This window comes from Carcharhinus amblyrhynchos, chromosome 12, assembly GCF_965287045.1.
Source record: "Carcharhinus amblyrhynchos chromosome 12, sCarAmb.v2.hapA, whole genome shotgun sequence".
Taxonomy (NCBI): Eukaryota; Metazoa; Chordata; class Chondrichthyes; order Carcharhiniformes; family Carcharhinidae; genus Carcharhinus; species Carcharhinus amblyrhynchos.
The window spans coordinates 62,398,394-62,416,088 of NC_137335.1; the positions used below are offsets into that span (position 1 = coordinate 62,398,394).

General features: G+C 43.2%; 1 protein-coding gene across 1 annotated transcript in view; it reads right to left on the reverse strand.

Annotated features, from left to right (window-relative positions):
- LOC145351035 (protein kinase C epsilon type) overlaps positions 1-17,695 on the reverse strand; it is a 555,315-nt gene that overhangs the window by 77,453 nt on the left and 460,167 nt on the right. Inside the window, exon 11 of the mRNA XM_080200633.1 lies at positions 9,644-9,798. Coding sequence (XP_080056759.1) covers positions 9,644-9,798 — 155 coding nt within the window. The remainder of the gene's footprint in view (positions 1-9,643; positions 9,799-17,695) is intronic.

Consider the following 17,695-nt stretch of genomic DNA (forward strand, 5'->3'; position numbering starts at 1 on the left):
TGCAGCTTAATTTTTCTGTCCTTCATCCCAAACTAATCTCACATTTCTATTTTTCCCCAAACTAATTTGATACTCTTGCCGTTTCCTCAGACCCATTTATATTTTAAGTTATTAGACAATACCTTTTCGAACTGCGCAATAAATGAATCATTGATCACCAATAACTACATCTAAAATTTTCTTCTAACCTCCCCCTTTATCTGTCTAATGTTTATCATAAGGTCATGGTATCTTGAGCTGAACAATACCAGATAAAATGACCTATCTTCTAATTACTAGGATGATTTTGAGGTGTTCAGACCACCACCAACCTATCCTGGTCCGTCCACACCAATTCTATAGGCAAGAAAGCTCACCAACGTCTCGGCTTTCTCAGGAGGCTAAAGAAATTTGGCATGTCCGCAAGACTCCCACCAGTTTTCACAGATGCACCAAAGAAAGCATCCTCTCTGGATGTATTGCAACTTGGTGAAAAAACTACAAAGGGTCATGAATGTAGCCCAGTCCTTCACAGAAACCAGCCTCCCATTCATTGATGCTGTCTATATTTTCCACAGCCTTGGAAATGCGACCAGCATAATCAAGGACCTCACATATCCTGGACATACTCTCTTCCACCTTCCTCTGTCAGGAAAAAGGTACAAAAGTCTGAAATCACGTACCAAATGATTCAAGAACAGCTATTTCCCTGCTGCCATCAGACTTTTGAATGGACCTACCTTATATTAAGTTGATTTTTCTCTACACGTAGCTTCGACTGCAACACTACATTCTGCACCCTCTCCTTGTTCCCGATGTACACTATGAATGGTATGCTTTGTCTGTATAGTGCGCAAGAAACAATACTTTTCACTGTACACCAATACATGTGACAATAATAAATCAAATTAAACCAAATGACGAGGCTTTAGGGTGCATTGACTATTGCTGTTCCCTATCATCAGAGTAATACTCAGTTTTATAAGATAAAAACATAACCCTAACTATCACTTGGAATGCAGAGGACATTACCTCAACAGCATTGCACCCTTTGAATTTTCTTTGGCAGTGCGTGGGCGATTGCTTCAAGTATGTCCCTTAAGTTATTTTGCATGGCTGCAGTAATTTAAGGGTTAATTTATTTGTGGCCTGCATTGAGCCATGGCCAAGCAGCTTATAGAGGGAACACTGCTCAGGAGCCATTTTTGTTCTTCATCTCCAGTTACAAAGCCAATCTGCCAGCAAGGGAGACTGGCTGACATCAACACTGTTTGCTATCAGGTGTGATACCATACTGAGGTGAACTCTCAGCTTACGTGTACACGGCATTGATATGATCTTTAAATTGCTACTCGATTCAGATTTGTTCTGCCATCTGAGTAACTGAATGGGTTCAAGTGGTGAGTGTGTGCAGTTTCTCCGGCATCAACAAGTTGCCCGCAACATGAAATCTGTCAGATTGTACAATAACTTTCAGAATGTCTCATAGCTTTAGTCATAACTTGTGTGCAGAGTCAAAGAGGAGGGTGCACATGGAATATTATCATTTTCACTCCTGCGTCATGTCCAGAATGCTGGAATACGAAGGGGTAGAAGTTATATTCGACCGGACAGAGAGACCTCAGCTGGAGTACTGCAGTTAGTTCTGGGCACCACACCGCAGGAAGATGTTGACCTTGAACAGGGTTTCATCTGAGTGATACTGCAACCAAAAGGCTTACAGTCAGAGAGATATACAGCACAGAAACAGGTCCTTCCGCCCAACTTGTCATGCCGACCACGCTTCCTAAACTGAACTAGTCCCATTTGTCTGCATTTGGCCCGTATCCCTCTAAATCTTTCCAATCCATCTATCTGTCCAAATATCTTTTAAATGTTGTGATTGTTACCCCCTCCTCTGGTAGCTTATTCCACATACGTGTCACCCTCTGTGAAAAAGTTGCCCCTCAGGTCCCTTTTAAATCTTTCCCCTCTCACCTTAAACTTATGCCCTCTCATTTTGGACCCCCCTACCCTGGAGAAAAGATCTTGGCTGTTTACCTTAGCTATGCCCCTCATGATTTTATAAACCTGTATAATGTCACTCCTCATCCCCCTACGCTCCAGAGAAAAAAGACCCAGCCTTTCCAGCCTCTCTTTACGATTAAATAATGATCAAGCTTAATCATAAAGTAGACTTGTATTCTCTTGAATATAAAAGTTAAGGGGATATTTAATTGAGGTGTTTAAGGTCATGGTAACAGCAGGTAGAAACTACTTTCTCTGGTCTAAACATCCAGAACAGACACAAACGTAAAATTAGAGTTTAGGTTATTTGTGTTACAAGTAGGCTTCGGTTAACACTGCAATGAAGTTACTGTGAAAATTCCCTATTTGCTGCACTCTGAGAGAGAATTTAAAATGGCCAATGCATGTAACCAGTACATCTTTCAGACTGTGGGATGAAACTGCAGCACCCGGAGGAAACCCACACAGACATGGGAGAACGTGCAAATTCCACACAGTGACCCAAGGCAGGAATCGATCCTGGCTCTGTAGCACTGTAAGGTAACCACTGTGCCACCATGCCACCAGGTTGTAGAGCTTGGCCATTCAGGAATGGCTTCAGGAAGCATTCTTTCACAGCCAAACAATGGACAACTGGAATTCCCTCCCCAAAAATGCTGCTGAAGTTAGGTCAAATTTAAAATTTCTAAACTGAGATTGATACTGATTTTTGTTAGTCCAGGGTCTGACAAGTTACGGAATGAAAGTAGGTTAATGGACTCAAGGTACAGATCTGTTACGATCGAATTGAATCATGAAATAGCCTCAAAGGGCTGAGTGGGCGGTCTTATGTCAAAGATGTATAATCAAGCAGATCTGACTGATAATCCTGACCAAAAACATGTTGACATGTTGCTGACAGAACCCCCTTTTAGTTGATTAGGGGATTGCCCTAATTGCCTTGGTTTTACAAAGCACCTAAATAAAATAAAATAAACCTTTTCTTTTAAAAGGTCCCTTCCATCAACACGTTAGCTTTTAATTGCAGTGTTTAGAATATCATTAAACAATAGGGCTTTGCAGACAGCTTGAGCCTTTGATGGAGGAGCGGAGGTGGGGAGGGTGATCTATAATGGCGTCCATTCAGCAAAAAGCTGCCGGGACTTGCTGAGGAATAATGTCAGAATGTGCAACAATGAAGCATCCCAACTCTATAATCTGGTGGCACAGTGGTTAGCACTGTTGCCTCACAGCACCAAGGATCTAGTTCAATCCCTGACTTGGGTCACTGTCTGTGTGGAGTCTGCATGTTCTCCTTGTGTCCATGTGGGTTTCCTCCACGTGCTCCGGTTCCCTCTCACAGTCCAAAAGATGTGCTGGTTAAGTGCATTGGCCATAAAAAATAGGAGCAGGAGTAGGCTATCTAGCCCCTTGAGCCTGCCCTGCCATTCAATAAGATCATGGCTGATCTGACAGTGGGTTCAGTTCCACTTACCCGCCCGCTCCCCATAACCTTTAATTCCCTTATTGCTTAAAAATCTATCTATCTGTGACTTAAACACATTTAACAAGGTAGCCTCTACTGCCTCACTGGGCAGAGAATTCCAAAGATTCACTACCCTCTGGGAGAAGAAGTTCCTCCTCAACTCTGTTCTAAATGTTAAATTCTCCCTCAGTGTATAGTAGGGGGTGCGGCGACTAGAGGATTTTCACAGTAACTTCATTGCGGCGTTAATGGAAGCCTACTTGTGAGTGACACCAACAAATTAAATTAAACTCTAATTTTAAATTTGTACCTGTTCTGGATCTTTACACCGGAGGAAATAGTTTCTATCTACTATTATCATGATCTTAAACGGCTCAATTAAATATCCTTTAACCTTGATATTCAAGAGAATGCACGTCTACCTTATGATTAAGCTCTCAAATAACACTGCAATAATTAAAGGGGTGTTCTTGTCTGAGACCCACAATAGTCACGTAAGGTGAGATTTTCCATCCTCCCAGCTGTGTGTTTCCCGCCAGTTGTTTGCTAACAGTGGGATTCCCTGGTCCCGCCACTGTCCTTGGGAACTCCCACTGACATCACCCCATGCTGGTGAGAAACCCGCGGACAGGGGTGTGCTGCCGGAGGCGAGCGGAGAATCCCGTCGGCGTGAACGGCTGGAGAATCGCAGCCCCTATCTTTGAATGAAATGGAGGAAGCTCAGGACGGAGCGTGCTGGAAAAGACATGCGCTGATCACGATACACCATTAATCTGCAGCTGTTGAACATAACGCAAGACGCATGACACGTTGATGCTGCCAGCTCACTGTCACAATTTCTGCATGCACTTATTGCACAGTTAACAGGCTGCACACATCAGCAGGCGTCCAAAATCAATACTTTAGCTCGCCTCAATCCCTTAAAGGGGTGTCGCGTTGTGGTTAAAGCAGAAGCTGAGAGCCCAGTGGGGGAGCTGAATCTGACCAGGGAAGGAGAGAACAATGTTTGAGCAGGGGAGCGTGCAGCACCCAGGTTTACAGCTGCTCCAGATTCCAGAGTAGGAGAATGGCCCTGTCCCTGCAGCAGCCAGACACATGGTGAAAAGGCAGTGGGGACTCATTCTGTCTGCTTCACTTGTAACAAAGTAGACAGTGCATGGAGGATTTAGTCCCTCACAAATTAAATGAAAACTTCGTATTAAATGTCATGTTCATGAATCCTGGCAGACGCACATAGCAAATTCCACTAATCGCAAGCCAATTTTGACTTTCACTTCAACAGCTATCTTCCAAGAATTAAGTGAAACACAAGGTTTATGACAACCATGAAGGCCACAGGGGATCATCGATGATCTACCCATGGGTTTTGCGGAATATAATCTGCCTGATTGAGCATATGGAGGCAGCTCACCCAATGGGAAGCAGCCAGCGAGGAGGTTTTAAGCCTGTAACCTTACCCAGACCGGAGTTGTAGGTCCTGAGATGAAGGCTACCTGACTGTAAGCTGCTTGAGTGGCCTTTTCCCTTGATCCACAATAAAAGCTGTTGGTGATAGATAGGAAACTGGCAGTTGGCAGAATTAATGCAGTGAGTTTTGGAGGCAGTGCAGTGAAGACTGATTCCCAGAATTTTGAATTAATATGAACTGAACGGACTTAAAATGAGACGTCATCAGCAGACAGATACTTCTAATAATTCTTTCATCTGAATCTCTGCATGCGGTTCCCCCACACAGCGTTAGCAACCTCCAAACTTTATTTTTCATGCCAAACATGCTTATAGCTATAATTCATCGCAAATATTTTCAAAAAATCAACTTTTGATAGAAATATTATAACTTGCCTCAAAAGTTTGCAAACAGCACAGTCCCTCAGTGTCCAGTCAGTGTGTAGGGTATCTGATGGGCCAATAGCTGGTATCCTGACAGCAATCATGCTGCCATCATTCTGTAACAGTCTCCTGTCTCTGTGCGTTTAACCTACCGTGATGAAGCAGAGGTTTCCCATGCTAACATGCAAAATGTTACAGAACAGGACATGGGGGTGCTTAAACATTGCTTCCATTGTTTGGATCTCACTGATGGAGCCCCGCAGAACACAGGTCAAGGTTCATGATGGTCTACTGCATGTGGCACACTCTTGTCATCATGAAGGCACAGTGCTTGCCACCAGTATACGGTATGGAGCTGAGGAGGAGGAGGGAGAGGAGGCACGGAGGAGGCAACTATCATAACTCCTTTCTGACAGAACTATTCATGCGATTCCGGTATACACAGCGCTGATTCTCCACTCACCAATTGGAGGGGGGGGGAGAGACAAAGAGGGGGCAGAGGAGTGGGGGTGGGGTGTGCTTACCCAAATAGAAGTTTAAGCTTGATTTGTAAAAATTGAGGTACAGCTGGATAGGACCACCAGGTTTCTGCAACTAGGCCCAAAGCAGTCAATCTGAAATTGGTCAGAGAATTTTGTATATTTTTGACATGCCTCATGCAGCTACATGTAAATGTGCATATGCAACATCCAAACTTATAAGGAATGTTATTACGATTGTGCTGTGAGATTATACAAGTTAGGGCAGTCATTTTCTGTTCAGTACATACTTTTGCTAATTGCTTCACTTGTACAGTATGTTTTGCATTGGAACGTTCCAAGGTGTTTATTGGAAATTGGATGATGTGGTAATGGGAGAGAACTTACGGGAAATGAACAAGGGCGTGGCCAGAGGAGATTTATGAAGGTGGAGAATGGTGGCTAGGCAGGAGGGCTCAGGGAGAAAATGAAGGATATTGTTACTGGTTCTCTGCACTGATCATGGATTGGAAGGGAGGAGGCTCCAATTGGACTGGAATTGAAAGAGTGGAGAGTGCGTGCTGAAGTAGGATGGAAGAAATTGCAGGGTTAGGATGGAGTAGCACTGCCTCGAGGGCAGTAGCACAAGTGGTTAGCACTAAGGCCTCACTGTGCCAGGGATCCGGGTTCGATTCCTGGCTTGGAACTCTGTACGGAGTCTGCATGTTCTCCCCATGTCTGCATGGGTTTCCTCCGGGTGGTCCGGTTTCCTCCCACAATTGAAAAGACGTGCTGGTTAGATGCATTGGCTATGCTAAATTCTCCCTCAGTGCACCTGAACAGGCACAGGAATGTGGTGACTAGGGGATTTTCACAGTAACTTCATTGCAGTGTTAATGTAAGTCTACTTGGGCCACTAATAAATAAACTCAATATGGGCAGACCTCAGGAGCCATGATGAGATCAAATAAAATAAAGTTCTAGATATCTATTACTGAATATACAATATATATAAAATAGTATTCATAATATTAAAGAAAAACACACCAATCAATAGAAGCATATTCAGTGGGTGAAATTCTCTCAAAAACCGTGGTCTCTGGCAGGAAACAGTGCACAATTCCTCCTGCTTGGGTCAACACAATTTTGATCGCAATCCACCTACACTTAAGACAAATTTTTGGAAGTTGGAGTGATTTGTGGCGGGAAAGAGATTTACGGGATGTAAAGATGCCGGTAAGGCCGGCTCCTTAAAGAGTGGGGAGGTTTTTAAAAGACACCCCGATCTCAAAATAACACAAGTGTCCACCCCATTCGCTGCTACAGACCGCTCACCTCCTCTCCCCTCTCCCCATAATCACTGGTGCCAACCCCCTGCCAAGTGACCGACACTCCACTATTCAGTTGTCAAAAGTCCCTCCCCTTGGCAGTGCCAACCTGGCAGCACTGCCAGGATGCGAAGGGACACTGCCCAGTCATGTCACTGACCACTCGGGAGCTCCAACATCCTCCCAAGTACCTGCCCCCTGGTGTCCATTTGTGGAGAGCACTCGGCTTCATGTTGTGCCGATGGGTGAGTGAATCCAGGAGCTGGCTGTATCTGGCTTAAAGCAGACACTGTATATGCCAGCCAAGGGATGGGAAAAAAGTCTCAAAATGAGTTTTCCCCGGTGCAATACATGTTATTGCCCCTCTCACAAGAGTCTCCAGCCATCACGGGACTTGCGGCTGCTTGAGTAGAGCCAGAGAATCGCCACCGGTATGTTTAAATCTATTACTCTCTTTAAAAAAAAACATTTGTATTCATAGCCCCAAATCAAAGACAGCCAATCTCTTCAGAAAACCTTAGAGCTGGTTTTCATTCTGCAAACTTAAAGGTCACACATTGTGTTAATAATAGGGTGTAGAAGCAGTCAAGCTTTGGTGATAACGTTTAGATTTCAGTCAACAAATATCAATTGAAATTTCAAGCACTGATTTTTTTTCAACTGAAGGCAGGCTGGCTGTATTTTTTTTAATTTTAAAGGGCAGAAAATTTAAATGACTTGAAAACATGACAGTTCGCATAAATCGTATCCACTTTTAATGCATAATCATGTTAACAATTCCAGTGGATTACCTGACCTCTGCCGGAGGGGTACTGACCTCTCCCAGAAGGTACCTGACCTCTCCCGGAGGGGTACTGACCTCCCCCAGAAGGTACCTGACCTCTTCCAGAGGGGTACTGACCTCCCCCAGAAGGTACCTGACCTCTTCCAGAGGGGCACTGACCTCTCCCAGAAGGTACCTGACCTCCTCAAAGAACTCCAGCAAGTCCAGACCTTTCTTTCCAATTCATAAATAACAAAGTTATGTTTAAGAAGTCCCAGTAACAAAAGTTCTGCTTGAAGGCAGATGCATTTTTTAATGTGCTGCTATGTCTACAAAGCACAGATATGTGAAAGGCCTCCCAACCCATTTTCCATCCCACAAATATGGTGGGTGCTACATTTAGGGAGGGACTTCAGGAATAGCAGCTCCATTCTGACTTGGTAAAAATTCGAGCGTCACGTAATGCTTGATATGTGGTACAAAATGCTTTTAATACTAGGACAAAGTAAAGGCAGACACTTTTTCACTCATATGACATAACAGACTGCCAGGAACAAAAGTGAATCACTTCTGTCTGAAATGATTCTGTGTTAAGAATTTTCTGAATTTGCATTATGTATATGTAACTCACAATGCTCCTGCAACATTTATTTATTAGTGTCACAAGTAGGCTTATATTAACACTGAAATTAAGTTACTGTGAAAATCCCCCAGTTGCCACACTCCAGTGTCTGTTGGGGTACACTGAGGGAGAATTGAGCACGGCCAATGCACTTAACCAGCACACCTTTCAGACTGTGGGAGGAATCTGGAGCACCTGAAGGAAACCCACGTAGACATGGAGAGAACATGCAGACTCTGCACAGACAGCAACCCAAGCTGGGAACTGAACCCGGGTCCTTGACGCCATGAGACAGTAGTGCTAACTGCTGTGCCACCATGGGGGGAAAGAACCCCAAGCTGTTTGGTCACCGTGAAGCTACATAAACCTTAAGAATAGTAAAAGTATTTTTATGTATTTTCTCGGCAGACATTGGGCAAGTCATTTGAGCAGCAAATATTTTGCCCCAACACTTATTTTTCATTGAACAATTTTGATCCCTGGGTTGCAGCAACTAAAGTTCGCTTTTGGGAATATGTAGTTTGACACTGATTATTTGAAAAAAAGATCCTACAAGAAGTATTGTGAGTTCTGCTAATCCTGGAAGTAAAACACAGGCACTTGGCTCAATAATGTAACTGGCAAAGTCTTTTCTTTACACTTTCCTACCAGCCACTTCCTGCGAGTGACTCACAGTTTGTCCTTAAATGCTGAGAAAAAGAGGGAAGAAACAAGGACTGTTGTCCCATTCAGTCAACGAGAGGGCAACACAAATAAACAAAGGAAATAGAAGAGTGTTTCTTTTTGGAGATGGGGGCAAGTGGGTGGAGGAAGGGGGGTGGGGGGTGAGTGGGAGGGAGTGCAAGGCCTTTAAGAGGTCCCGCACTGGATTTAGAGAGAAAGTAAAGAGATTGTGTCTCTCCATTGGCAGGTTAGCACAGGGTCAGGCTGTGCCAAACATTTTGTCAAAGCTCTTAAGTACCTCATAATACAAACCTGGCTTGGCGTCTTGACTGCAGCTTCTGGTGCTATTCAAATGTAAACATTGTGAATGACAAACAAAAAGAAAAGAAATACAACACAGACCCATGTCTCAACATGCATGAGAACTGAGGCAGCAGGCTTGGACCCAAACCCATTGCTAAGAAACGAGAGCATTTCGGGACAAGCCAAGCATGAGCCCCAGCTGTTCTTTTTTTTCCCAGCAAGTACCTGTAAATGACACCATTTTGGTGAAGGAACATGAGTGCCGAGGTGACCTCCGCCGCATAAAACCTCGAGCGAGCTTCATCAAACTTGCGGGAACGTTGGATTTGAAACATTAAGTCGCCACCGTTTACGTACTCCATGACGAAGAATAGGCGGTCCTAAATGAAGAGAGAAAGACCTTTTTCAGTGACATCTCTGAAAGGCCTTACAAGTAGCCGTTGTTGTAGGTAAACAACTAAACATTTGTGGAGAAGGGGTTTCATTGTGTCAGCAAAAGTTGATCAGTAGAAACAGTAATTAGCCGATGAAAAAGGAAAAATACATTTCAAAAGTGGGTCTGAATGAACCCGTTGTATCAAATAGCTTCCATTCTTCAATCTTTTTAGTCCCACTGACCTACAAGCTCTGGCAAATTCTAAGGTTTTGAGCTCATTGTGCTGCATTTGGAAATCACACAGATCTCAAGAGTGTTTCCACCTAATAGCAAAAGCTATTGGCAATATTCAAACCCATTTCTGTATCATGAAGTTCATTCAATATTACATATAAAATGAGGAAGGAGAAAGAGCTATTTAATCCTAATCAAAGTCACCTTACATCTGTCCCATGCACACACTTTAAGAAAGTATTCGATGTGTCCGTATATTGCACAAGAAGTGACACTTTTCACTGTATACTAATACACGTGACAATGATAAATCAAATCGAATCAATAACAGATTTACGATTTTGCTAAAAATATGAACATGGGAAATCCCCTACTCAATGATTATATTATTATACAAAGAAACAAAACAAAGAATACAGCACAAGAACAGCCCTCCAAGCCTGCACCAATCATGCGTTCTTAACTAGACCATCGTTTGTATTCCTCTATTCCCAGTTTATTCATGTGGCTATCTAGATATGTCTTAATTGATCCCAGCGTGTTGCCTCAATCACCTTGTTTGGTAGTGCATTCCAGGCCCCCACCACCCTCTGTGTAAAAAACCCGCATATCTGTATTGAACCTTGCCCCCCGCTTTACCTTGAACTTGTGACCCCTTGTGTTTGTCATTTCTGACCTGGGAAAAAGCTTCCCACTGTTCACCCTATGTATGCCCTTCATAATTTTATAAACTTCTATTAGATCGCCCCTCAATCTTCGTCTCACCTCATAGCTAATACCCTCCATACCAGGCAACATCCTGATAAACCTTTTCTGCACTCTCTCCACAGCTTCCACGTCCTTCTGGTAGTGTGGTGACTAGAACTGGATGCAGTATTCCAAATGTGGCCTAACCAACGTTCTACGTAACTGCAACATTATATGCCAACATTTATACTCTATGCCCCGTCCAATAAAGGCATAATGCAATATGCCTTCTTCACCACCTTTTCCACCTGTGATGCCACCTTTAGGGATCTGTGGACTAACACACACAAATCCCTCTATGAGTCTATTTATTGTATAGCTCCCCCCTGCATTAGATCTACCAAAATACATCACTTCACATTCATCTGGATTAAATTCCATCTGCTGTTTCTCCACCCAATTTTCCAGCCTAACTATAGCCTGTTGTATTCTCTGACAATGTTCATCGCCATCCACAACTGCAGCAACCTTTTTGTTGTCTGCAAACTTATTAATCAGACCAGCTACATCTTCTTACACATCATTTATATATATCACAAACAGTAGAGGTCCCAGTACAGAGCCCTGAGGAACACCACTGGACACAGACTCCAATCAGAAAAAGACCCCCTCCACTGCTACCCTCTGTGTTCTATGGCCAAGCCAGTTCTGTATCCATCTAGCTAGTTCACTTTTGATTCCGTGAGATTTAACCTTTTGCACCAACCTGCCATAAAGCTGCAAACTCTCAAACACTCACTTACATACAGAGAGGGTTCTCTCTCTCTCACAAACAACTCTCATGCAAGTATTATCATCTGTATTCTTATGTGCAAACCCACTGCACATTTTGGGCTGAATTTCATACTGAAGGCGGTATGGTCTCCATCATTTCCGACATCCCTGACTGACTCTGGGTCCTTCAGGCAATGGTTGCCTGGTCTAGGAGTTCCCTTTAAAGATAAAGGTTCCACCTCCAAGAGCTGCTGGGCAATCAGAAGGTCAGCCTCAGCAAATAGAGGCTGAGGCAGAAACCAGCCAGGGCTAGCAACATGGACAAGGTCCCAAAACTCAGAAAAGTGGCATTGGATTGGCCAGGACCAGACTGGCCCAGTAAGGGGTAGATAGGGAAGGGAAAAGTGGAGGGTGTTATTCATGACAACAGGAGGGGTGTTTTTACAGCGACACCTCTTATCATTGGGGTCCGGGGAGTGGGGGAGGTGGGTGGTGAGACAATGTGACCCTTGATATGGCACCTTATCAAACACTTATGGGAATCTAACTGCACCACATCCACATGTTCTCCTTTGTCCATGTTACTTGTTACTTCCTCAAAGAACTCAAATCAGTCAACATGATTCCTCTGTCACAAAACCATGCTAACTCTGCCTAATTGTATGAAGATTTTCTCAATGCTATAACCTTAGAATCATAGAATCCCTACAGTGCAGAAGGACACCATTCGGTCCATAGAGTTTGCACCAATTCTCCGACAGAGTATCGTACCCAGGCCCTATCTCCATAACCCCACATATTTACTCTGCTAGTTCCCCCAATCTACATAGCTTTGGACACTACAGGGCATGTTAGCATGGTAATCAACCTAACCTACTCATCTTGGCACCTTCTTAATAATGAATCCACCATTTTCTCTGTGACAAATGTTATGTTAACTGACCCACAGTTTCCTGCTTCCTGTCTACCTCTTTTTTTGAACAGAAGATCCACTATTTCCCAATCTGATGGGACCCTTCCACAATCTAAATAAATTTGGAAAATAGCAACCAATGCATCTGCCATCTCCGTAGCCATTTCTTTTAAGACCCTTGGATTTGTAGAGTGAAGGGTTAACATCAGGATCAACTGATACTGCTGATGTAACCATGATGCAATGTCACATGTTAGCTGACTGAGATTTGGTGGGAAGCAGATATACAACCTTATGTATATAGATGTATATAGATCTGTAAATAAACAAGACTGTTTTTACAAATAACAGTGTAAGTCAACTCTTACTATCTAAAGTTTAAAGTTTATTTATTACAAGTCACAAGTAGGCTTAAATTAACACTGCAATTAAGTTACTGTGAAGATCCCCAAGTCGCCATACTCCGGCACACTATTCGGGAACACTCGTGGAGAATTTAGCATGGCCAATGCACCTAACCAGCACATCTATCGGACTGTGAGAGGAAACCAGAGCACTCGGAGGAAACCCCCCACAGGACGGGGAGAAAATGCAAACTCCACACAGGCAGTGACCCGAGCCGGTGCTGTGAGGCAACGGTGCTGACTACTGTGCCACTGTGTTGTCCTATTTTGTATTTCTAACTAAATTTTTGCCTCCTCATTAGTCATTGTTTGCTGGTTTTGAATTTTGTCCAATCTTTGGACAAGTCTTGCACTAGTCTTTGCAGAATTGTACACGTTTTCTTTTCAATGTGATACTATCTTTAACTTCCTTCGTTAGCCAAGGTTTGTGCATCGTCTCACTGGAGTTTCTGTTTCTCACTGAACTGTATCAATTAGCTGAGTGTTGCGAAACATCTCCATAAATGTGTGCCACTGCATCTCTACTGACCTATCCCTTAACCTAATCTCCTAGTTCACTTTAGCCTACGTAAAACATGAGCACTCCCTTATAATTGGGCTACAATTAATGCAGCAAATCACCAATAGGATGTTGTATAATGGTCCATTCTCTTCCTGGGGCTAAGCCTGCTGTGTGATGATGGCAGGTGATCACACAAATTGTCTGAGACCACAATTTAACAGTGAGAAAAGTAATCAGAAATGCATCTGAAAGATCCAAGCATTCCTTGGGTAAAACATATTGGTTTTCATTTACTACAAAATCAGACATTGCTGGAAAAGCTCAGCAGGTCTGACAGCATCCGTGGAGAAAGAACGGAGCCAATGTTTTGAGTCTGAATGACCCTTTGTCAGAGCTGAAGACAAAGAAAATAGGTCAAGATTTATGTACTGGCGGGGTTGGGGGAGAGAGAGAGAGAGAGAGGAGAAGGAGGAGGAGGAGAGACACACTTCACTTGAACAAAGGAGATGTAGATGGTGATGATAAAGGCTGAATACACTCCCCCCCAACCCTCATACTATTAATCTTGTCATATTTTCTTTGTCTTCAGCTCTGGTGAAGGGTCATCCACACTCAAAAGGTTGGCTTTATTCTCTCTCCACAGATGCAGTCAGACCCACTGAGTTTTTCCAGCATTATCTGTCTTCGCTTCAAATTCCAGCATCTGCAGTATTTTGTCTTTATCTTGGTTTTTTTCATTTAAATAGCTTTCTTCTTCATCCAAATCTGGAGTAGTGCAGCATGTGTTAAGAAACGATGCGTCAAAAGCAGCCATTCCATGTTGATCTGTCCCTGTAAACCAGAGGTTTGATTTAGCCCTTTGGAATGTATGTCCAACAACCAGGTGCCTGAGAAAGTGCTCATTTTAACCGGTTCACCAGTCAGGCCAGCTATTTATTTTGCCAGTACTTAGTTACATGCGAGCGCAACTATCGAATTAATGATACTTTTTTCCTTCTTTTTTTCAATTAATTGCTTTAGAATTTTTGAAACTTCTTTTGTCAGGTTGTACCTGATGGTACGTGGATTCAGAGGTGAGAAAAAATAGTTAAAAGCTTCGACTAAAACTTGAACGCAAACAAAAATCTCACTTCATGTCATCTGGAGTTCAGTCTATCTGAATTCTAAACGTGGCTTTTGGGCAGGGAAAGCTAGAATAAGGACATTCCCATCAGTAGCACATCCATTAAGTTGAGAGCTGGAAGCACTTTGTGTGCTTTACAGTCGAAAATGTTCCCACAGCCAAATTGGGACCGTTGACTATTTCATCTTTTATTAATTTTCATTCATCTTTAAAGTTAATCTTTTAAGTAGTACATTGATCTGGCCTAATAGTCAATAACAATGCGGGAGTTCACTGTATCCTAGATACAAACAACATCAGGAACAAATGTTGAATGTGCAACTGAGCACACAGGTTCTGATAGCTCCATTGGTTAAAAAAAAGCAAGTCAAAGAAGAACCTGTGTTAATTGTAAGTCTGTGTTCCACACATTGATTTCACCCAAGTTATTGGTCCAGACACAATATTTGAGAAGGGAACAATTGACAAGGGTGTCCACGCCTTATTATTAGCCTGTGACATTTACTGGGACATACGAGTACTTAAGTGAGTACTTTGCTCACCAAAGAGAAAGACTTGGTGCATGATGAGTCTGGGAAAGTAGATGTAGATAGTTTGAGTCATGTTGAGATCAAAAAGGAGGAGGTATTGGGGTTCTTGAGAAACATTAAAGGAGACAGGTCCCCAGGGCTTGATGGGATATACCCCAGAATACTGAGAGAGGCAAAGGAAGAAATTGCTGGAGCCTTGAGAGAAATTTTGGTATTCTCAGTAGCTACAGGGTCATGGGGATTGGAGAGTAGCCAATGTTGTTCCTTTGTTTAAGAAGAGTAGCAAGAATAATCCAGGTAACTACAGGCCGGTGAGCCTTAGATCAGTGGTAGGGAAATTATTGGAGAAGATTCTTCTAGACAGGATTTATTCCCACTTGGAAATAAGTGGACGTATTAGTGAGAGGCAACATAGTCTTGTGAGGGGAGGTCGTATCTCACAAACTTGATTGAGTTTTTCGAGGAAGTAACAAAGATGATTGATGAGGGTAGGGCAGTAGATGTTCTTCTGTAAGGCCTTTGACAAGGTCCCTCATGGCAGACTGGTGCAGAAGGTGAAGTCGCATGGGATCAGAGGTGAGCTGGCAAGTTGGATACAAAACTGGCTCAGTCAAGGAATCATGATATGGATGTGCCGGCATTGGACTGGGATAAACACGGTAAAAAGTCTGACAACACCAGGTTTTAGTCCAACTGATTTATTTGATAGTAAACTCACAAGCCTGACGAAGAGGGAGTCCCCTCGAAAGCTTGTGAGTTTACTATCAAATAAATTGGTTGGACTAAAACCTGGTGTTGTCAGACTTTTTACTCAGTCAAGGAAGACAGAGGGTAGCAATGGAAGGGTGCATTTCTGAATGGAGGGCTGTGACAAGTGGTGTTCCTCAGGGATCAGTGCTGGGACCTTTGTTGTTTGTAATATATATAAATGATTTGGAGGAAAATGTAACTGGATTGATTAGTAAATTTGCGGATGACACAAAGATTGGTGGATAGCGATGAGGACCTTCAGAGGATACGTGGGACATTGATCAGTTGGAGCTTTGGGTGGAGAGATGGCAGATGGCGTTTAATCCAGACAAATGTAAGGTAATGCATTTGAAAGGTCTAATACATATAGAAAATATACAGTAAATGGCAGAACCCTTCAGAGTATTGATAGGCAAAGGGACCTGGGTGTATAGGTTCACAAATCACTAAAAGTGGCAATGCAGGTGGAGAAGGTAGTTAAGAAGACATACAGCATGCTCGCCTTCATCGGCCTGGGTATTGAGTTTAAAAATTGGCAAGCCAATTCGCAGCTTTATAGAACTTTTTTTAGGCCACACTTGGAGTATAGTGTTCAATTCTGGTCACCACACTATGAGAAGGATGTGGAGGCTTTGGAGAGCGTACAGAAAAGATTGACCAGGATGTTGGCTGGTATGGAGGGCATTAGCTATGAGGAGAGGTTGGAGAAGCTTTGTTTGTTCTCATTGGAGCGACGGAAGCTGAAGGGAGACCTGATAGAAGTCTACAAGATTGAGAGACATGGACAGAGTGGATAGTCAGAAGCTTTTTCCCAGGGTGGAAGAGTCAATTACTAGGGGGTATAGGTTTAAGGTGCAAGGGGCAAGGTTTAAAAGAGATGTATGAGGCAGATTTTTTACACAGAGTAGTGGATGCCTGGAACTCATTGCCGGGGGAAGTAATGGAAGCCAATATGATAGTGACTTTTAAGCGGTGTCTTGGCAAGTACATGAATAGGATGGGAATGGAGGGATATGGTCCCAGAAGGGTAGGGGGTTTTAGTTCAGTCGGGCAGCATGGTCAGTGCAGGCTTGGAGGGTCGAAAGGCCTGTTCCTGTGCTGTAACTTTCTTTGTTCTTTATGTGAAGACATGCAATGGCTGAAGATCAGACGAGGTTTGACTATGCTGCAGTTTGCAGACAAAAAATCTAATAAGCTCACAAATGAAGAATTGTTGGAGTAGGTTTGGGAAGGTGCGTGTGTGGAATCATAAGCGAATGCGTTTTCAAAAATCTGGAGCCGTTTGACAGTCAAATTAGCACAGTGGGCCTGGCTAAGGGATCAAAGACATTGTAAGATGTCAACCAATTGCCAACAGTTTTATTTCCATAAGGGTAGCCAATTATAAAACTTGCATGGAGGCAAAGCATAGCATCAGCAACAAATGCAAGTAAATCAGAATACAGACATTACATGAGAACTGAAGGTCAAACTATTGATTCTCATATGGTGATGAATTACTGACAAATGATTAACTTGGAAAATGACCAGTTTTAGATATCGATGGCTGTTAAGGATGTGGATTGCTTTGAGTCTGATTGCTACCCAAATTATCCACACCTCACAGCAGATACAAAGTTTCCTGAAGTCAGCCAAATCCACGGATATATCTACATAAATGGTCACAGAATCCTACAGAGAAGAGGCCCTTCAGCCCATTGAGACTGCCCATCTAATCTCACTTGCCAGCACTTGGCCCATAGCCTTGTATGTTATGGCATGCCAAGTGCTCATCCAGGTATTTTTTAAAGGATGTGAGGCATCCTACCTCCACCACCCTCCCAGGCAGTGCATTCCAGACCCTCATTTGAGTAAAAGGATTTTCCCCCTCGCTTTTAACTTGTAACTGATCCTTCAACTAAAGGGAACAACTGCTCTCTATCAACCCTGTCCGTGCCCCTCATAATCTTGAATACCTCAATCAGGTCGGCACTCACTCTTTCTG